Source organism: Columba livia, chromosome 6 (genome assembly GCF_036013475.1).
Source record: "Columba livia isolate bColLiv1 breed racing homer chromosome 6, bColLiv1.pat.W.v2, whole genome shotgun sequence".
NCBI lineage: Eukaryota > Metazoa > Chordata > Aves > Columbiformes > Columbidae > Columba > Columba livia.
The window spans coordinates 6,278,535-6,301,593 of record NC_088607.1 but is presented as its reverse complement, the minus strand read 5'-3'; the positions used below and the strand labels follow the sequence as shown (position 1 = coordinate 6,301,593).

Genomic DNA, 23,059 nt, shown 5'->3' with positions numbered 1-23,059 from the left:
GTATTGAAATACTCATTACTGGTGTCAAATTAACTTTCTGAGTCATTACCCTTTAAATGTCAGTGAGCAGAGCATGTCATTCACATCCATCATCTCCATCAGCAGACGTCCCCAGAATGATGACAGAATCAGTGTTCACTCATCAACACAAAGTCCTGTTTCTTTTTGAAGTAAAACATCCAGTAAACACTTCAGCATTCTCTTTGATATAAAGTGATGGTAAAGGTGGGGGAATGATTTTATCCATGTGATACTGAAAAAACAAGTATTTTTTTAATTTATTTCTTTTTCCAAGCAATCAACTGGATTCAGGAAAGTTGGCTGAAATGAAATACAACAAAGACCTTCCCAGCAGCTATTGTCTTGCATTTGCCTTTTTATGAACAGAAACATCATTACATCGTGAAACCCTTACATCTACCAACATTAAGCAGGCACCATGTACCACCAGAACAATTAAATTCTCAGTTTCAAAGGAACTTCCTTTCGCTACTACAATCCAGATCACAAACTCTATCTCTAAAGGAAGATTCAAGTCAGACCAAGGCAGTTCTTTCCAAACCCCACCCATTTTGTCAAGTATACCGAATAAAAGAGTGCCTGTATCTGGCAATGTAAGAACAGTGCAACAAAATCTTTTATTGCTGACCAGGAAACAGTTCCACGTGATTAAAACAAAGACTTATGCCCTTGTTCAAAAACAGTCAGATAATTAAGCAGTATCAGACACTAACCATGTCCATACAGTTTAAGTCTGCTTCCTTGTGTACAAACACAAGAAAAACAAGTCACTAATTTTCTGCAAAACTAAACCTTATCCACTGTGAGACATTTTTGGCGAGTGAAATGAAGGAAATGGTTCAGAGACAGCAAGTAGCTGTCTTGTGACATTATCTTAGTAAGGAAGGTGGTTCTGCAGAAGAGTACGTCTGAGAACTGTTAACAAATATACACAAGGAGGCAGGACTGATGAAAAGCTACATGTAACCTTAGATTCACAGCCTTGCTACTGCAACTCTGCAAAATACAAAATGTTTTTGTATGAAATACTTTAAATAAAACATCTTTTACAGGACTGCAAGTGCATAGTTTACAAGTACAGCCTTGTACGCCTGTTGTCGGTTTTACAGCAAAGAGGGACAATGTTTTGACAGATGACAATACAGGATAAGCCCTTTATCATGTTTCACTTTTATTGAACACTTTCTGCAAATGCAGATTACAACCTTGCTTCAGGTTGCACGCATCAACTTCAGCCACGATAAATCAATTACTTTTTGAAACCCAAATCCTAGAGGTGAGGGGTTAGGTAGTGGTTGGTTTCTGTAGTTAGAGAACTCACAGCAGTGTAACAGTCACTCGTAAAAGCAGAATGGTGCACGAGGCTCTTTGGTGCCAAAAAACTGTCAGTGACACACTTGTGAACGCTACTGAGTAGAAAGCAATCCAAATTACAGCTCTTCCTCGCAGTGCTATAAAACATTAAAGAACACTGGAGACTCCCATACCTTGAGCAGTCTGTGAAGAAATATCACCATTAAAGAAAGCTATATAAAAATCAATGACAAATGAGAAAGTATATCCTATCTTTCATCCTGAAATACAGGTCAAGTATGGCCCAGCTCTACAGCAGGCATATTAAATTATCAGATTTAAGGTGATCTACACATTGAGACCCAAAAGATCACTGCCTTCATCTTACACCCATTTATATGGGCATTTATACAGCATCATCTACTCTCCAGTAGTGCCTATACTGCTTATATACCAGCATGCATCCAGAACAGAGTCATGTGTCAAACACCCAGAATTACGTAGAAACCCCAGATTTCAAGTGAAGTCTAAGAAAAACTAAAGTAACTTGCAATTCATATATCTACTGACTCGTGGTTTGGGTTTTTTTTAAACCAGATAAGTGTAACAAAAACACAGACTTACTTGTGATTTCTTTTTTCCAAACTACAATGTATAGGCCGATCCTCGCGTAGATATACACATATATACAAAATTTATAGAAAACCAGAAGTCCTGTAGACAAGATTCCTAACTTGAGTGGAAAAACACTACGTATATAGCATAAAGGAGAAACAGAGATAAAGGGCCAATTCTGTCATCACAAGCACTTATGGTTCCGCGCTGACTTCAGTCGTTATTGCGTGCACAAGATGCCCAGAGTACGAGTATCTCTGGGCACAGTTGAGCCAACTGACTAAATTGCTCTTCCAGTATATCGCACTCTCAACCTCATCGAAAAGTCAAGGTACTATTTACCACGTCAAGTAGAAGAGGAGGAAAAAAACCTCACGTGATTTGCTACAGCATCAAATGTAGTTACCTGCACAGCCTGGCTGGGTTTAACAAAACTGCAGGTTTCCATTGCAAAACCTATTCTGATTTGCTCCACTTGCACTTTCTGTGAGAAACACAAAAGGTAAAATACGCAGCTTCTTGGACACTCATTTAGAACTATCATCCCTAAAACCAAACGCTCAGTTTCTTTTAAAATGCAAGTTTGTTTCACTGAACTATCACTGCAACTCCTACTTTTCTTTTTCTTTACTTGTGCCTGCCTCGGCGTATTTCAGCGTAGAGCTGAAACATCTGCACCCCCTAGCTGTCACAGGTAAGACACAGTACTTATATCTAACTTACATTCATTTTCAACTTCAAATTTATTGAGGCAGTTTATATCAGTGTATCCATAAAATAATTCAGAAATAACCCAAGTTGACCATTTAAACATCTTCATGATTTATCCATTTACACACTCAGTACACAAATAACCCAGCCTCTGTACAGGTTCATCACATGCAAACCACCCAGAAAGACAAAAACTTGAATTAAAAATAAGTCACAACTCAGTGTACTGTTTCAACTGCATCTCCATTTACCAAATGGCACATTGAATATTCTCTAAAATAAGATGTTTTTAACAATCTTGTTAAAAAATTCTTGGGCAAAATATTTCTAGACTTAAAAAACATCAAGATTTTTCAAAACACTCAAGATACTATACAACTTATAATAACCTTGAAATAGGTTTACAAGGTTGTTAACCAAGGTATTTACATACCAAATAATGTAAAGCAAAAAAATCGTCTTTCTAATGACAAAAAGGTGATGCATTAAAGATTTATGAAATTAAAATTAAGGCTCTTTGTTATAGTTCTTTATGTATCTTTACATAATAGCCAACTTTGGAAATGTCAGTCTTGCACATTCTTGTCAATCTACTGCATTCAAAGCAGTAGAGTATATTAAGTATTACTTTGTATAATTACATTGCTACTTCTATGTTTGAGCATGCTTTTGAAACACTGTATTCATGAAATATTTACAATGTGTAGCCTTCAAACTTTATGTAAAAGCACAAGTATGACTGTCTGATTGGAACACAAACACCATACTTGCAAAAATGTTTTTACTTCTCAAAATTAAATGCAAATTACTACAGTCTTAATAAGCAAACCGGCTCTGAAAAGTTCCTGTGTGCCTGAATGTGGACAGTAGAAGTTATGTGAAATCATTCTGACAGTACTGTTTTTCATTTGAGACTGAACTATTCGTGTCAGACTGTTTTCTTTAAGCATGTAGAAAAATTAAATATATTTTAAAAAATTATTCCAAGACCTACATACACTTTCTGAGCTATGCCCGTAAGTTTCTTGAAAAATCAATACTGTCTAGCAGGTTGTAATGATTGGTCCACAGTTTATTTCAGGATGTGTGTTCAACTAAAAGCAACTTGCTGTTTTTCAACGTCATATCTCTTAAAAAGCACAGTGATATAAAACACTGAAGACAGAACAAAAAAAATGGAATGGTAACCTAAAGATCAAATTCATTAGCCATTTCTCCTACTATATCAAAATTTGTAGTCAGAATTGTCTTTATTGACTTTATTTTTAATTTTTGTACACAAAGAAAAACATGTTCATATCCATCATGAACAAAAACTTAAAAAGGCAGAACTAGAAGACATTTGTGTCCTTCACCAAAGCAAAGCTGTGCTAAAGGTTCCAAACATTTCCATTTTTAAAATAAATATTTTCTTTTTTTTTTTCGTCGTCTACATTCCAGTCTTCAGAATGTCACTGGAAACTGCAGCCTATCATGAAATACACACTTTTAAACAGAGTCCCAGCTCACTGCGTTTGGTAGCTTGCCATACCATATCCAGCTTGGTTAGGTATTACAGGAGCACCTTGTCCCTGGGCAGGTTGAGCACCAAATCCACCCATCCAGGCAGCAGATGGAGATTGGCTTAAAAAGAAACAAGGTGGTTAATAAAAGAAAAAAGGAAAATAATCATCCAAGCTAGTCAAGCTATTTACAAGACAACATACCAAAAAAAGAGCATAAAAATATACTTCCCACACTACTATGCCTACCAAAATAGAACAATTTCTTCTTCTCTTCAACAAGTAATTCAGGTGAAGTGCTACAGCGTGATTCTTGAAAATGAGCTTTTGAAGAACAAAGGGGGAAAAAAAAGCCCTACAAACCTTGGCTACCAGTTGCACAGGACAACCACCTCCAAAGGCACGTACGCACACAGCTGGCTGGAAGCCAACATCAGTGATGCAGAAATGCAAAAATTCCCCAATGCCCAATAGGCATGAATACCAGTGACAGGTTTATCAGGGCTTAATATGTTTAATTGGAGAGAGACAATGAAGAATTACATGAGTGATTTTAAAGAGGTGATTTTAAAAGTACGTTCAAAACAAAAAGTCGTTGTGAAGACTCGCCTTCAAGAGATGAAGTACTACAGGCCCACCCAAATTCTGACACCGCACAAGCTGAGATGTCAGGATGGAGTTTCTTCTCTTCAGGGTTATGAACCCTTCAGGTAAATACCTGGACTCCCTGGTTCAGAGTCTCCAGTACTCACCACCTCAAGTCAGAAGCCAGAAAGTTTCTAGATATCAGACAAGACCACCATAGAAGTCTTTGTGCCTGGAGTCTCAAAGCATCCATATGCATAAAATGAGTGATCGAGTGCAAGTCAGCGTGACTCACCCCATTATTTGGTCCAAAACCATTGAACATAAGATTTAAGCATGCAGGAGTCCACCTAACACTTGAAACTTTGTGCAATCCTTGAATCAAATGAGCCTGAAACTCAGATATAACATTCTAGGAATATTCTAAAAAATTAAATACAATTACTTACTCTACTCCAAAACCCTGTTGATTCCATGCTTGGCCATACATTCCATATGATGGTACTTGCCACCCGTTAGCCATATATTGCCCATACTGTTGTGGATTTCCATATACTTGGCTCCATTGCCCCCACTGACTGTAATCCACCTAAGGAGAGAATAATTCAGAATACTTCTGGTTCCAGAGATGGATTGAGTTCCTTTTGGCAACATTTTTTGCTACACTGATCACGGGGCTAAAACTACTTAGCAATAATGAGATCAGAAAAATAAATAAGACATCACTGCGACTTAATTAGTTCCTTGTACAGAAAAATGTATCTGTGTGTGTTGGAAATACCACAGAGTATCTGGTTGGATAGTCACCTAGCCTACAGTTCGCAAACAAGCAAGTATCAGGATCACCTCAAAGCTTCTCCCTATATTGAATCATATCCAGAAGACAGTAACAGATATTCCATCAAAATCACTAGCCCAGTTTGATGAACAACTGGATCATAACTTGAGACAGAACATGGAATTCCATATGACCTCTACTACAAAATGTAGCTGTTGTAAACAGGAAGGCATTACAGCTATGTACACAATTGCTTCTGCAATACAATGCAAAGGTTCAAGTGCAGTTACCTGTTGGAAGTTTTTAGTCATATCAGGGGATTCTTTACCCCAATAACATTTAACAACATGTCCTTCAATTGTGGTTCCATTAACTGAAACAATAGCGTGTGCTGCACTTTCATGGGTTGAAAATCTAAAAAAAAAAAATGTAAAAACAAACTAATGTTATGGTTTATAGTACTTTCACCGGACTGTTAAAAACCAGTGACTCCATACATACAGGAAATCCAGAGAAAAAGATCTGCTTTCACAGACATTCATCTTCTCAGGTAAAAAGATTGGTGGTCACTTTTAAAAGTTCCAAACTTTTCTATGAACATACAGTGACAACTTTTAATGTACCAGGAGAAGTTCAATCAAATGAAATTACAGAAAGGTGAAACATTACTACATGAAAAGGAAAAAAAAATCACAGTTTCTATTTTTCTATGTCCATACCTGACAAATGAGTAACCTTTTTCCGGAAACACTCTTATTTCCATAATCTGTCCAAATGGTGAAAACGTCTGTCTCATAAGTTGATCTGCAACATATGTTTTTGAATTATTAACCATCTTGGTGTCCAAAATGATTCAATAATAAAAAAGTAATAAAACATATCATACCTGTTAGCCCAGAGGCAATTCCTCCACAGTACACAGTACAATTTTTTGGACTTGATTGATTTACTACATCTTCAAATCTCAATTGTTTTGTATTATCTATAAAGAGAAAAGGCTGGTTTTAAGCAGTAGGCTCACAGAGTCCCAGATACTTACCTTGTACATAAACATTAACAAAAACATTCAATATTATTATGATAGACCAGCAGTGCCACCACTACATTAACAGAATACCTAAAAATATATTATTTAAGATCTGGAAAGTCATGCTAGATATGTAATTAAGTGACATAATTTTGGCAACATTATGTTTTATTCCTCCATCGAACACTGACGCGCAAGAGAGCAAACACAGCACGGCATTACACGAGGGTCTTACTTTCTTGTGTACTTTTGGGGGCTGGTGGTTTCCGTGTTGCCCAGTTAGTTCTGATCTGGCGGCCTCCCAACCACTGGCCTCCCATGTGTACAATAGCATTTTCTGCATCCTAAAAAGATTAAAATAAAGATTATAACACATCCAAACAAGAAGTATGTACAAGTCTACTTCTAAAAAAACATCTGCTTGCCAGTTAATTCTGTTGGCAAAACCAGTAACAGTACCAAAAAGTATGTGAAATTCTGAACAACCCCAGCAAACAGTCAAAAAGTAACATGAAGCCAATTGGTTACAGAGAAGGCCCTCCAGTGACTTGAGAAAACCGCCTTCCCACCCCCATTTTCTACAGTTTCAAAGCCAACTACAATCATACATGTGCCACCTCTACACAACAAGCATCTGCATTAGAATACTTCAAGGCTTCCCAAAAAAGTACAAAGGTCACACAGATGTCAGAAGCAATTACTGAAATAAAACAACTATAACTTCAGTTATTAAAAAAAAATCCAAATTATTTGACCGACTGTATTAAAAGATACTAAAGTATATTTAACAGTAAAAGATGAAAAGTCAAGAAAGACTTTTTAATCATCAAAACCCCTCAATGAAAAATTTCTCAGATGTAACCCAAGTAACATTTACACCATGAATTACACGCTTGCAAAGTCATTGTAAAAGATAATCTGAATGTGTTTTTTCAGAATCTTAATATGCACTCAGCATAACTGGCCAAGTTTAGGTAGAAAAATTTTAAGTTCTGGGAAGGCTGAATGGTAGTTACTAAAACTGTAACGCTGAGCTACAAACAGACTGAGCCTCTAAGTTCCCTTTTATTTATTATTCTCACACACCTCCTGTCCCATCCTCTATTCTGCCCTCTGGAGACATACATTGTATGTCTGAGCACACACTGCTTGCTAAGTTCTCTAAATATTAAAGTCATTGTATGAACACACACAGAAGAGTCCGTGGCCCACGTGGTTTCACTTCTTGTCCCGAGCACGAACTAGAAGACAATCTTCTAAGTTCATTGTAATCAGAAACACCTAGTAGGCAAGGGATAAGTTTGCTAACACTTGTAAGAAGCAATTTTTCCCCAGTTGTTTTGAAAGAAGAGAGGCAGAGTGAACAAACAGTACATGTTTGAAACACTTTCCCAAGGGCACAAAGCTTAAGAAAGAAAACGCCAAGCACAAGGTACAAGGAGAACACAGGGACAAGTGGCAGGTGAGCAGCTGCCACTGTCCTGCCTCACACTGAAGGATTCCAGCTGTAACAGGCTCCCCTCAAACTCAAGTCACTCAGGACCTTGATCCTCCCAAGTTTTAATTACAGAGTGCTCATTTTGAAGACAATACATAAATACAAAAAAAGAAATTATGAGAGATAACCATTAAAAAAAAAACAAACAAACCACAAACTAAAAGACAAAAACGAACCACGATAAACCAAAAAGCAGCTTATTCAAGCACCCTCGCTCCCAAAACATAATGAATAAGTTACAAACCGACTAGGAAAGCTCTAATGAATCTTGCTGCCAGTCTTGAGAATCACAGCTATAACAAAACTGCACCTGAGCCCACGCCAGAACCATTCCAGTTTAATTTTCTTGTAATGCGTGTGCATTAAGACCTCAGGCTGGAGCCCCCCAAGTCTGGGAACATGTCCTGCTTCCCTAGGTCTAGCAGGATAATAGTAAATTCAGGTCTTAAACTACCAGCTCAGGATGGTCTTGTCATAAGCCTATAGGTACAGCTGCTGCTTGAACGAACAGCGATCAGGATAGACATTTTAAAAGTACTTTTTAGTATTACATTTAGAATTCATCCATTGTAGAATGAATACTGATTTTTAAATGGAGATCTTATGGCTCAGTCTTCAAATAACCCAACAACTTGCATTCCATAAGACTGTTACAGCATCTTCCCTACAGTCACAGAAACCAAACCCAACCTTATAATAAGGGAAGAGGGATACAAGAAAATAAGACATCTATTCCTCTTGCCTGTTTCAGCCGCAACACAAAATAAATGGAGTGTAAGTGGAAAAATACACTAAATCAAGGCATTCAATTGTAATATCTTATGGCATTTGCAAATCTGAAGAAATTCCAACTCTTTCTTCTGATTTAGATTCAGCTCCACATAACTGTTAGAGAAGATAGAAAGAGCCTTTACATGTAGGACTTGTGACCACACCAACACGCTTATATGCCCAAAACCTTTAACTGTCTTTTTCCTCTACAAAATACTGAAGGAAAATGGTTTAGAATTTCCCCTTGTTGTCCTAAACATACCTATAGACACACAGAGCTAGATTTTCCAAATAATTTCCACAAATTTCTTACACTGTCAAACATTTAACTTCCAAATTGCCAAGAGATCTTCGTTGAGTCAATTGTATAGCTATAAATAGCAAGTCACTGCACTATTCTTATCAGCACTACACTGATTAAATTCTACAAATAACATCTTTAACGCCTGTATCAGAAAGGGATATGTGTCACTTGTTGGAAGTATGTTTTCCTAAGCATACATAACATAACCCATTATGTAACGACACCCAAAACAAAATCAAGAACAACCTTCAGATTTACAATATTCATAAGAATATACTTTACAAGTCCAGAATCAAGCCTTCGCTGCAAATTAATAACTAAAGAACCCTCTTAGATTTTGAAATATTCTAACAATTCAAGCAAAGAGCTTTCCCAGGACGCAGAGCTCAAGCAAGTCAATCCAGCCACGCCTCAGTGTATGAGACCCTTGATTGCATTAGATCCCAAGAAAGATGGAGGTTGGGCAGGAACCTGAGCCTGGCAAACCCCAAACCGTGCTGCGCTCCTTGGGAGGCAGCTTCACAGGGGCTCCCACCTTATGCTGACCCAAACCAGCCCAGGTTGGACCTGGCACCCACCTCGCTGGAGAAGATGGTTCCACTGACTAAGCTGAACTACCCCAACACACCCCGACCAGCTTTCTGTGTCCTGTAATCTTCTTTCATAATCTTCTCCCATCCTTTTTTGGAATGTTCTCGTAGCATCGCTGTCATCTGAATGGCTTCAACCCTTCACCACAAGTAACAGAAGTTTTTGACCAAAGTAAATTTGTCCCGTGCATGTAAATTAATTCCCTTGGCAAAGTCTGATACACAGTGAATACACAAACAAGGACACAAAACCAGAAGTGGAAACAGGCGATTATTTTCAATCCACATTGTGATTACTCACCAGTTTGTTATAAAAAGATACAAAACCATAGCCTTTTGACTTTCCAGTTGCCATATCTTTAACTACCCGTGCATCCCTGTGAAAAGAAGCACAGCTATATGAGGGTAATATTAATAACCAGCAAAATAAAAACTAAAAGGAACCACACACACTGTATTGTGAGCATAATTTTTTCTTATAAATTCAGTTAGCCCTAAAACTACAGTCATTCCTGAACTCTCCCTATTGCTTCTTTACCTGTTAGAAAAAAGCAGTAGGACAAAAAAAAATAACATGTAATAAACATGCAACCTATCCACATAACCTATACTGGCTAAAACTAGAATGTTCAAATTTGAAGTATAAGAGAAACAAAGTTTCCTTTTCTAATATTCTATTGGCTAGGGTCCTCTAAGGTTTACTGTTCTATAAATTACTGTAACAATTCTATCTAATTTACCATGCATTCTCTAAATAGTTAAATGTCTTCTGCCTAGTGATACAAAATATATGAAATATTAAAAAATCGAAAAAGAGGAAAAAATAGGAATTAAAAGGCATACATGGCCTGTTAACAGATTTCTTTATTTTTCTTGGTCAATTCTCTACCATCATTTTGGAGTTTGGGTAGCTGTAAATTTTGAAAAATTGACATTTTCAGAAATTTAAGAAAGGAGAATAAAACTAACAACAATGCTAAGCACACCAGTACGAAAACAACAAATTTACACAGAAATTTTAGTGAGTAAGTTAAAATGATTGGAAATATAGAACTGCACTGAATATAGAATGTTAAAATGTAAATACTAAAATATGTATATATAAATAATGTATAATAAGAATAAATAGAAATGAGAAAAAATCTACAACTGAGTTCCAGTGTGCACAGTTCCTTGCAGTTAGCCTTCAAGATCCTGTCCATTCTTATGAGCAATTCTGCAAAATAACCAGAATGCTATTACTTTTAATTGTGACTTGGACTTTAGAAAAACTGCAGGTCTCAGGTATAAATATAGATTGAGAAACAGAAACCTGAATCATTCTCTTTAAATTGATTTTTAAAACAGTACTACTTACCACATTAAGAGACAAAAAGCAAAGTAAACAAAATAGCAGAGGTAAGAAATAAGATTTATGATTCATTTAAAAATATGCGTACAGAACAAGAGAAAAGTAAGAATCTTTTTTCTTAGAAATATATTCCTGTAGAGTAGTACAAAAACGTTCATGTGCAACTCTGAATGATAGTTATAAACTGATAGAAGATTAACAGACTTGTTTTTAGCAGTACTCTTAAGGACATAAGGATTCTTGTAATGATAAATATGTTCGATTACAACATCAGGTGATTTAGTATCACCTGAATTATCTATGAGAAGTTTAAAGAAATATTCTCTTAACTGGCAGAAATGTGCACATATTGTAAATCCACCATTCTTTCATTTAAATATCAGAATCTTAATTCACCCCCTGTTATCATCCAAAACCTCATAACAATTAGCTTTTTTCAGAATGTTCCCGAGTTATTCAACTAACCGCTTCATAAAATAATTGCCCAGTTTTCTATACTGCCTATGAAATGCAGTATGAATGCACACAAAATACACTGCGGATGCAACATATACCCCTTGTCAAGTCACTATTCTGTACACATTCTGAACACCAAAAAGTCACACTTAGGAACAGTAATTACATTTTAATAAAAAGTTGAAGGACATTAGCATATAAACGAGGTTAAAAGCACATCGCTTTCAGCAAAACCAGAGCACAATTACATTACTGTATTTACAATCATGACAGATACTGAAACAACAACCCCTCTTTACTGCCCACCCACCACAGGCAAATTAACATCAGAAAAATTATCTAAAAAAGATAAGATACAACATTTCAACTCAAACAAATTTTCTATCATATTTTCTAAGTGATATTGGAAATGTTTATTATGATACTTACGATATTTTACCAAAAGGAGCAAATGCTGACTTGATGTCTTCTGTTGTTATTTCTGGACTTAAATCCCCAACAAACACATGGAAGTGATCTGAAAATAAATAATTTACTAATCAAATATTTAACTGCTATCTAAGATTTCAACTCCTGCGAAAGTGATGCTCTGCACACAGCACTGGGAACCAGGAACGCCCAGGATTCCATCTGATGAGCAGCAGCAATTTAATCTGTCCACTCCAGTTTCCCCAGGTGCAAAGCAGAAACAGAAGAATTAGTTTGCAAAATTCTATTAAACACAAGATGGGAAGGAGAAAAGTTATGTTTAAATGCATTTATGACAAATTATTACCACGCTGTCAAGTATTTGTGCAGAAGTGATACTGCGGCATTACTTTACTTACTGGATGTATCTTTTTTCTGGCTACTTGGTGTTGTTGCCCAGTTTACTTTGACCTCCTGAAAATAAGTATAAGATTTAGTATAGATTCACAAAATCCTTACATTTCACAAGTTCATTCAAGGGTGGGTTACAACTGTCAATGTTTACAAGTCATCATTCAATATAAAACACTGCCACAATCAGAACATCACAAACGATCTCCTTCCTAAGCAAGACTTACTTTTGTAAATCAATATTTTTAAAATATTCTAACAATTTTAGCCTTGGTAAACATCAACAAAATGAATGCCCCAGAGTTTTAATAATGTTTTTACACAAACCTACAATCCTTAAATCTAAGGTTACAATGTAAGTGACTTACCTTTCCCAAAATTTTTCTCCCATTCATAGCAGCTAATGCAGCAGCTGCATCTCTGTGTTCATAAAATTCCACAAAGCAATAAGGGTCATTGCTTGTATGCTGCAAAACAGAAAATCCAACAGAAGAGTTGACCCTTCTGCTATCGGGTTGCTGAGAAGAAAATCCAGGAAAATATATTACTTATAGCTAGAAACTTTAAGAATGATTTGCATTAGATTTATGAAATAGCCTTTGACATTACAGTTAAATGCAAGAATTTTAAAGATGGACTTTCTATTAAAGGTCTAGCAATTCCTGAAGTATAGTTTACTTTCTATGTGGGCTCAGTACTAAACTAAAAATAATTCAAATACCAGAGAAGCAATCTGCACACTGGATGGAAGGGGGAAAAAAGCAAGAATGGAAAGAACAGCAAAAAAAAAAAACATCTTCTGCCTCATATATAGACTCCAAGCTTGAAACTTTTGTTTCCTGGATATATTTTCACCAATTTTCTCTCTCCTCCTACTTAAGAACTCTTCACTTGCCTGGAAATCACTAGCAGACAGCAACCTAGAAGTTGCATATTTTCAGTCTGAAGTGAAAAATATTATGCTCAGCGACTGGGAAATATCTCTTTAAAAGGGCTCAAAATAGCCTCACTGAGGGAAAAAACATATTAATCAACTATTACTCTGTTAAATCTTGGGTATAACCTGTTTCTTTAGGATGGCCTATTAAATCACCTTTGAATATACCGACAAACAACACTCACTGAAGAATTAAATTAGTATTAAGTGCAAAGAACGTAAAAGTTTTCTGAGAAGTTGAGCAAGTGGAAATAGTGATCAGAACGCCAACTTTAACACTGCATTTAATCTGCCTAAAAGATGTAATGAGTGCGAAAACTGGAGCCTTGCACCAAAAGATCAACATTAATTATTCTGCATGTACACAGACCAAACGATGATAAAACACTACTGTTAAACTGATTATTTCTTGCACAGACAGTGAAGGGTCTAGCACAAAAAGGAACTGCTTTGGCATCAGTATTCCTGCCTACCAGCCTTTCTCAGGTCAGGTAGAGCACAGCTCTAACACAAGTTAAGAGTCAGCCTTACTATTTAACTTCTAAAAATTCATACACGCTTACATAGAAAAATTCTAATTCTGCCCTGTAAAACTGGATTGTACCTCTTCAAACATAGTTCTGCCTACACCTGAACAAGGGAAGCTAACTGATGGCAAAGCCAACAGCTTAATTGATGGCAAAGCCCTTATCTACCTAAAAAGACCAAGTAGTCTGTAGTCATCCTTCTGAACACTGCCAGTATGAGGGGTCTAACTGATGCAGAATAAACAGATGAGAGAAAATATACCTAAGAACATAAAAAGAGTTTAAGTCATAAGAGTAATGAAGAGCTTTAAAAGCACATTCACCCCAGATGCCCCAAAACAGGAAGCCTTAATTCACCCCTCTGCCTATACAATGTCCTGATGCAAAGAAAACAAGATTTGGGAAACCCACTTAAGGCCTTAGCAGATGCAGCGCAGTTTATGCTTCAACTGAAGTGCAATTTTAGGTTGAGATTGTGAGAAAGTTGTCTTTAGCGATGAGAACCTGTGTGAACATCGGAAGAGCCTCTTTTGGAGATGCCCAGGTCTTTAGGTGTTCAAGATACTTGTCAATACTAATCACATCACACCCTGAGGTTATATACCTCCCAAACGAACACTTGAAATCTCTCAATACTCGACATGCTCATGTCACATTTTACAAATGAAAAAGAGAGTGAGCTGAAGTAGGGCCGGTGGTGGGGGAGAAATCACAGAAGTTTTGCAAACATTCAGGTATAAACTCAACCGATGATGGGAAGAACAACGGACAGGGAAGAACCACTTTTATGTAACTCAGTGCCTATGTCAAGTTTACAACACCTCGATCAGAAGGACGGATAGTATGGACGGGTACTCAGAGTTAGAAGCGCTGTAGCTGCAGGCCAGTTCCAGACTAGAATCCAACCTGCCCTTGCTGACTGCTCGGTGACAGGTGCTAAGGTCAGCCCAGTGCAGTCACCTCCCTGCGACTCAATATAGCTGCAAGTAGCTTTTTGTTTATCCACTTATTGCATAAAGATGACTCCCTTGTTATTTCTATGGTTATGCAGAATCTTAAAAACACAAAGATTAAACCAAGGTATCAAAATGAATGTAAAGCGATAAAATGAGTGATGGACTTTCTCATGACGGCCTCAAGAAATCAAATAGATGCTAACATCCCTCCATCAGCTGGAGGCTGGAGCAGCACTACCTTATTTCTGAAGAGCATATGACAGTCAAAACTGTTTCTTCAGAGAAAAAATTGACAACTGTGCTCTGTTATCCTTCTGTTTACTTATCTTTCTCCAATAAACTTACAGAAAATGTGGCTGAGATCTTACAGTCACCAAAAGTTTTAAGGAAGTGTCATATGGGAAATTAGTTAAGACAAAAATGAGAGTGATTAAACAAGCATCAGATGGATAATAAGCAGCTAAAAACCACACAAGCAGCGTGTCATATTGAAAAGACTGCAGTGGAATTACTAGTAGTGCTCCTAAAGAAGTTTGGTTGCAAGACTTGGCTTTTAATACTTCCATTACTGACCTTGACAAAAAATAACTTGACTGTACTCAGAAAATCAGTAATTACAAGTCAGTATGAACAATAAGTAGCAGTAAAAAGTAGGAAGAGCATACAGAAAGCCAGAGTTGGAAAACAAAGATTAAACCTAGCAAAAATTCTGATTAGTCCCTGCCTGCTAGAAACTTATCAGTTATAAATGCAGAAGGAAAGAAAAATATTAGGGAGTAAGTAGTTGCCTAGGATTTGTCAGCAAGATCACAGAAATGGCTACCAACCCTAAATACGTCAGAGTATTTGTAAGAGAGAGGAGAATGTATTAATACTTACCAATGGTATGTACAAAATACCTTATCTGGAATGCTATGGAAATTTTGTCACTTTGTTTCAAGAAAAAATGAATTTAAGAACAGAGAGGTGCAGACAAGAGCCGTTTGCACTGGCACAGAAGAGACTCAGGAAGAGCAAAACTTATTTTGAAGGATTTTTTTTACTTTTAATCCATAGTGAAATAGCATTTATTAGAGAGGGAAAGATTTACTGAGGTTCATGTTCAAGTGAAAAACATACAAACCAGCTACAAATAACATTTGAAACAATAAGGTTCCGATCACCAGAACAATGTGGTTCTGGAAAGAGGAGGCAACAACCCTTTAAATAAAGCAGAATCTCATCATCAGCTACAGCAAAAGCACAGGTCTGTACACAACAACAGGTCTCTTAAGCAAAAATTATGCCAAAAACCAACACTAAAAAAAACCCACTACCAGTAATATCAAAAGCAGCCCCAAACTCCATTTGTTTTGCACAACTTTATCTCAAGCTAGGCTACATGTGCTACCCCCCAGATGCGGAAGGCCTTACCTCTGTTATCATTTTACAGCTTTTGCATGGTCCAATCTGGCTGAATAACTGAAGTATAAGAACTTCAGTCACATCTCTGGAGAGGTTTCCTACATAGCTACAGAAGGAAATAAAAAAACAACATTTAAACCAGAAATTTTCATCTTTTCGAATGTCATTATGAATTTTAAATCTTAAATTACTATGAAAAAATCTCCCTTTAAATATCCGTAGTATCTTAAAGACAGTATTTCCAGATTATTTCATTATACAGTTTTAATCCAACATTCATGTAGTTTCTAAATTAAAAAGCTGGCCACACAACTGAGAAGGTGAAGCTTGATTCAGACATGATACTGAGCACTGATACCTAGTGCCAGTCATTTCCTTGGCAGCGAAATGTCAAAAGCATGAAGAATATTGCTCAAGAATATTGGGTAGAACGAGCAACCAGCTGGGCAAAGATGTTTTAAGTTTCACTTCCCACTGAACATCTCATCAAGACTATTTCTGAATTTGGGTATGAACCCACACCTCACTCCTGACAGTTCAGGAGCAGCTCTCAGACATAAATTGTGCTGCCCTGCAAGTGACCCAACTCCACTTTTCCATTTTCCTGAACATTTGGAAACCCAGCCCACTCACCAATAGGCAATTTATGCAGCATTATGCTACAGGGATGCTCCACACTGCATCTATCTCAACAGCCACCACCTCTGTAAAAACCCCCCCAAATTTTGGCAGTTATTTTAATATCCCACATACTTCCTTATTTTTTTAATTTATAAAACCATAGAAATAACTCCAAATTTTGAAATACCTATCAAGTTTAGATAGAGTCTTAGATTTAGCCAAAAATCTGAAAGCAGAGTTTTAGAACTACTTCTAGGTTCTCTGCTACGTTACACTCACAAGAAGTAAAAGCAGGTCAGAGAGATGACTGAGAAAGAGTCATGCACGCAAAACTGAATTCTTTAAAAAAAAGTGACTAATTTGTAATCAAACTGTAAACAAAGTGACCAGTTAAGAGAAAGGCTTGTCACAGCAACAGAACTCAGAAGTCATCAGCACAGGAACATTCATTATCTCTACAAATAAGCCTGTCAAGACAAAGTATTCAAATGCAACCAAAAACACAAGCAGAACTTTTGTGATTTAGCTGTTGAAACAATATCCAGTTTATTTATTTTATTCTGATCTACTATAGAATGTAATAATCCAGTAAACTGAAGTCAGTCTGAGCTGTTAAATACACTTCGGTGAACACAAATGTGAACCAGCATTTCTTAGTCTAAGCATAGGCCAAATTCTCTTGAGCACAGCAATTTAAGTGCACGCTTTTGCTTAATGGGCATCCCTTTAAAAATTGTTAAAAGCGCTATCTGTGTTTGACAACAGCACCCTCATCTAGCTTCAGCAAAATTAAACTGAACACCATCTGAACACCATACAATGACACCAAGAGATTTTTGTTTATGTTGTTATCCTTTCAAGAACTAAGAAACAGTTCTGCACTGTCTCAGTCAGGACTTAAATGTTACAGAGGATCCTGAGTGAGCTACCTATATAGCACATTAACTAAATACAGAAACATCCATTAAAACCTTTCAGGTACTCACTACTTTCTTACTAAATACATATGAATTAAGTTACATTTGCGGCCTGTATTGTATGAAGCATTTCAGTAAATACATTAAAAACTGCAAAATTCTAATACCCATCAGAAGACAAATTGCCCATCCCATTGACTTTTTAATTCTCTAGGCTGTTAAACATTTATCCATAGCGTATTTCCAAAACCTCAACTAAATTTTTGTTAATCATTCACCAAGATTAAATTCTAAGTCACTAATAGTTTTAAATGGAAATATTAACCTTTGCAAGCAGATACTACTAAAATCAAATGGAAAATATAATTACAAGTAGGAATTCCCACATAAAGTGTAAGTGCTGCTGTGAACTTATTACTAGTACTTGCTTCCTTTGTATGTTGTAGCACACTGTTAGGACCATACCTTAACAGCATACTGGTATCAGCACCTGTACGGCAGCAGTAATGTGAAATTAAACGCAGTGATGTCTTATTAATGTTATTTCTACTGCAAAATCAGATACAGTAAGAAGGACAACTAACACTATCTTAAAAAAAAAAAAAAATATCTCAGCCTCTTCTGCATAATATTAATACAGATATTGGAAATGTAAGAACACTGACAAGCAATCTGAAGAATTCCTCTTGGTCTGACCAAAAAAAAAAAAAGGCAAACGCTAGGAAAAGCCATTCCCTGGAAATCTATTCAATTAAGGCAAGATAAATTACACTAACTGCTAGAAGAGATACGAGGTGGTTCTCCAATACCACTATGTCTTCATCAAGATGGTTAAGTGAGAAGGCTGCATCATAAACTTTAACTATGAACCAGGTTGCCTCTTCATAAAAATCAGCAGTGTAATTCTGAACCAACTGATCGCAAGATTCAAATGGGATGAGAAGTCCTAATGGTCCATTAATTCTCTAAATGGAGATGATAAATACAGCCTCCATATTTAGTACTTCCATAGTCAGAAGGCATCAATAACTTCCACAAGTTGCTAACACTCAGAAACTTAAGTAATACACATGCTGAGAATACTTCACAATAAAAGGTTCATGTAACAAGGACAACACCCAGAGACCCAATCTCTTGAACTGTATGTAAAATACAGGAATACAAACCTCTACAAATTTGGAACAACACACTAAAAGAAAGACTTAATGGTTACTTTCATGTCTTTACGTAAAGTAGGTTGTAGTAACATCACCTCCTTCAGTACAGTTAAAGATGACTTAAAAACAAAATCATACAAGTAAATATCTTCAGTGTACAATGTTTGAATACAATATAACTAAGGAAATAAATATATTCAGCACATTAGGAACAGAAACCTTACCTTTCTGGAAACACAAAACTCTCCTCAGCTGATGTTAATCACCCACCACACATCACCAGCCTATTAATGCACCCAGTTCTCCCCTTTCTAGCTCAATTTATACACGATATAACATAACACAGTAATTTCTATTCTACTTTATGAAATCAAAAGAAGCAGAACCACACCAAAGAAAACATTAGGTTTTTAACATGCTATTGCATGGTATTTCGATTTTGTTTGTTACATTCTAGAAGATATACTATTCAAACTTTTAAAAAACTATAAAACCCAATAGAGAAGAAGCACTTACTATACTTTTATAGGCTGTTGTCTTGGTTAATGTGACAGGGCAGCAAAAGTTCTGGCTTTTTGCATACAGGCAATAGTGTTTGTTCCCTTCTGAAAGTCTGAAGCACTTAAATACCAATTAATAAGCACATTAAAAAAAACCCAAACCACATACATATCTATCTATATATATCTCCTGATATAAATGTCAATATATTACACTTTGAATGCTGACAACACAAAGAATAAGAAACCATATCTGAAACTCAGAGACCTTGTAGAATTATCTAAAGAACAGAAGAACGTATCAGCAAGTAACGAGCTTTAGAATAAAACTCTTTGGCTTGAACAGAAAATCTTCTTTATCAAGATAAACAAGTTTCAATCGTTTCCTAGACAAGTGGGGAAGAAATGGACATTTACAGTCACTACTTTTAGATCCACAAGACTCCCCTACATACTACTTGGAGGAAAGCAGTAAACACATTTTGACAATCATGCAGACAACACACAAGAAATGGCAGATTCCATATTTAAATGAAGAAAACACAAGCAATAATGTAACTGATGAAGTGAAAAGCCCATAGAAATTCTAGTGGCATCTCTGCCTAGTGCTACCAAGCTACTGGAAATAAAATACCATGAAAAACCCACTCTGTAGACTCCACTGGCAGCCAATATTCTACAAGTGTCGTGTTGTATCTTCTGCACCCCATCCAAATTCCACAACACTTGGGATATACCACAGCAGGGCCAAGCATACAGCAACTTAGAAAAAAATGTTGATAAAGCTTGTGATAAAAGGAGATCTGACAGCACTCACAGAAAAAGGAACTTTCAAGTGTTTATATATTAAAAAAAAATCAGAAGCCCACAGTTCATTTTATGACCAGCTACCAAAATTAAACGTTGTGCATTTTCTATCTCACATTTGAATTGAGGGGTGTGACAAATCCCACAAAAAGGCTGCCCTTTCTCAAGTTATCTTCAAACTGTTCAGAGCAGTAAGGAAAACTTTTTGGCAGAAAATACTGGACCCTATTCTTCACATTTCCATAAAGGCCTGCTAGTTATGAAACGTGAGAAATAAAAATGCAAATGGTGTTGATTTCCTCTATTAAGCCTCAGAAAATATTTTGAATTCTTAGAGGTTCACAACTGACCTATCATGACTGAAAACAGCATAAAAGCCCTGTAAGTACTGAAAATGGAAATAATTTTTATTCCTGAGATATTTAAGATGGGCATATTAGGTGAACAGTGGTTACGGGGGTTTTCTCTTTTGTAATTAAAAAAATTGCATGCAAGCATTAAAAAAAAGAAAATCCCTTCCTAACCTACAGGTTTAGTTTTTCCTTCCTGAAGGAATATAAACAAAATAGTAAAGACAATCATAAAGTATCACTTGAACTATCAAGCAAATGCTTATGCACATGCTTAAATAGCTACTGAAACAATTTGGTCTTGACTTACTTCCCCCCACCCCCCTCAACAAACAAACAAACAAAAACATGGGGTTCAACTGAAAATATTATTAGTTTTATTTGTGTAATCATAACTGCTCTACATGAAAAGAATTACCCAGGATAATCATCTTGAAAACACAACTTGCAATTCCAAAGTTAAACACAATTCAGATAAAAGTAGGGACAAAAGGGAGATATAAGAAATGCTACAGCAGAACTTTTGTGTTCTATGAAAAAAAGCCCTCAAATATTTACAGGAAAGTAACCCCACATGATTGTGGTTACTAGAAAACTGCCAGGAAATTAATGTATACACTGTTTATTAGTTTGACAAATTAAACAGACAGATGTGTACAACGAAACATCTTGGGCAGCTGTAAAGATGCTATTTCAGACATCTTTGTACAAACGTCAGTGACTATGGGCTATGGCAGGTCATCAATGGATGCATTCCTAAGAACCCACTCCCAATGTGGGACCAAAACTTGTCAGCAGTAAAAGAATATTTTGAGATTTAGTCTACATATTAAAGAACATCTTAAAACTTAGTCTAGATATAGCACTTATTAAAAAAAGAAAAAAAAAAAAAGGAGCCAATCAGCAAGAGAGGAACCTTGAAAACAAAACTGAGCAAAACACCGTGTAACTCTGCCCTTCTCCCTCCTCTTATTTAAAGTAACTCTCTGAAAAAACTGTCCACTATCAGGGCCAAGCAAACTCAGACCATTCGGGCAGCCAACACAAAAAGCATTTCAGATATGCTTATTTGAACTCTGCATCTCAGGGATCGAGGACTAAGTACGCACTTACACTAAACTATAAGCAAGTTAAAAAACTTCTGCGGACATAAAAAGAAGAAAGACCACAAGTTGCCTGGAAAAGCCTTAAATGCCAAGTCATCACTTTGGTAGTGGAAAGAAAACTCAGAGACATATTCTACTCTGTTTCAAGCAGTTTCTTTCAAGCGGACTTCAATCCAGATTATCTCTGGAAGCCTTTCTGTCCCACAAACTACACAAAGATTTCATGTGCGCTGTTCTTGAGCTGCATTTCTGATACGGGCAGCCCAAACATTAGACTTTCGCCTCGGCCTTTCTGATGTGGGCACCCGAACACTGACCTGTCTATACAGCACCTCACAGCCTCTGGCAACTGGAAAACCGAAAAAAAATCTGTGAACCGGTTAAAACAATCTACAACACAATTCTGTGTGGTAAGCATAGGTACTAGTCCCCCTCATGTAAGTCAGCAGGACAAAGAAAACTCATCAAAACCACACCTGCAGAGTTGAACAGAACTCAACAGACCCTAAAAAGGCTCGAATTTCGATTTTCAAAGGGAAAATAGATAACAACCACCAACTGATTAAACAGTGACTAGAGACGCGGCCAAAATACAGTTATTTATTTTGCCCGGGCCCAAGAGACTGTTATTGAACCACACTGTAAAACACTGGGGGGAAAAGCATTTTTTTTCCTTTTTCCCTACCCTGCCCGCTATAAAGAGCCTCGTTTTACGGCGCTCCCCATCCCACCCACCGCAGGCACAGCACAAAGAACTTTCCCCACGCCGGGCCCGGAGGGGACCCGAGCACGGGCCGCCCCGTCCCGCTCCTCCAGCGCCGGCCCGGGGGGGGATGTGCCCGCGGGCCGAGCAGCGGGACTGCCCCCCCACCGCAGCAGACCCGCTTCAAGCCCCAGTCACCACGGCGCCAGCTCCGCTTTCCCCCGTCTTCTCCCCGAATCCGCCCGCCCGGTCCCTCCGCTCCACGGCCGCCCCCCCGGCCCCGCGGCCAGGCCCGGACCCGCTCCCCTCAGCGCCCTCCCGGCCCCGCTCGCTCTCCCCGCGCTCCCCGCCCCCACCGCGGCCCGGCCGCGCACCCCGGGCGCGCAGCGCCCTGCCCGCCTCGCCCGGCCCTCTGCGCTCCCCACCCTCGCGGTTCCCCGCGGTCCCCTCCTCACTCACAGGGTCCTGGGCTGCCCGTCGTCTTCCATAATGGTGGGCGAGCGCCGCTCTCAGCCGCAGCCGCGGGCAGCGCCGGAGAGGGGGGCTCCGCCGCGCAGGGAAGCGAAGGGGAGGTGAGGGTGAGGGCCCCGGCTTCCCCCCGCTCCGTCTCGCCCCCTCGCCAGGTCCCGACACCGCAGCCCCGAACAGGAGAGGGAAGAAGCACCACAAAATGGCCGCCGCCACCAGACACTCAGGAAGCCGCGCTCTGCGCAGCCGCGCCCCGCCGGCCCGCTCCCTCTGCCACCGGATCCT

The 23,059-nt window shown here is 37.9% G+C and overlaps 1 protein-coding gene across 5 annotated transcripts; it reads right to left on the bottom strand.

Annotated features, from left to right (window-relative positions):
• Window positions 1-619: 619 nt before the first annotated feature.
• Window positions 620-23,059, bottom strand: TIAL1 (TIA1 cytotoxic granule associated RNA binding protein like 1). Of its 5 annotated transcripts, none has more exons than XM_065066886.1 (13): window positions 22,766-22,999; window positions 19,357-19,461; window positions 16,155-16,251; window positions 12,690-12,839; window positions 12,330-12,384; window positions 11,932-12,019; window positions 9,997-10,072; window positions 6,768-6,876; window positions 6,392-6,487; window positions 6,225-6,309; window positions 5,796-5,919; window positions 5,177-5,316; window positions 620-4,263 (listed from the first exon to the last, which is right to left on the bottom strand). In XM_065066886.1, exons 3-13 carry the CDS (start codon window positions 16,164-16,166, stop codon window positions 4,146-4,148), a joined length of 1,053 nt encoding a protein of 350 aa, XP_064922958.1. In that variant the 5' UTR covers window positions 16,167-16,251; window positions 19,357-19,461; window positions 22,766-22,999; the 3' UTR covers window positions 620-4,145. The 5 variants fall into 5 exon arrangements, with proteins under 5 accessions (XP_064922958.1, XP_064922959.1, XP_064922957.1 ...); XM_065066887.1 differs by having other exon boundaries at window positions 12,690-12,788; window positions 22,766-22,992; XM_065066885.1 differs by lacking the exon at window positions 19,357-19,461 and having other exon boundaries at window positions 12,690-12,788; window positions 22,766-23,059.

Excerpts from the sequence above, each read along its gene's own strand:
- TIAL1 (XM_065066883.1), bottom strand. The coding sequence starts at position 22,794 with ATGGAAGACGACGGGCAGCCCAGGACCCT. Across the intron at positions 6,877-9,996 it reads TATCTTTTTATAACAAACTG|GATGCAGAAAATGCTATTGT; the intron begins GTGAGTAATCAC and ends TAATCTTTTTAG. Across the intron at positions 5,920-6,224 it reads AAAGGTTACTCATTTGTCAG|ATTTTCAACCCATGAAAGTG; the intron begins GTATGGACATAG and ends TTTTTTTTTTAG.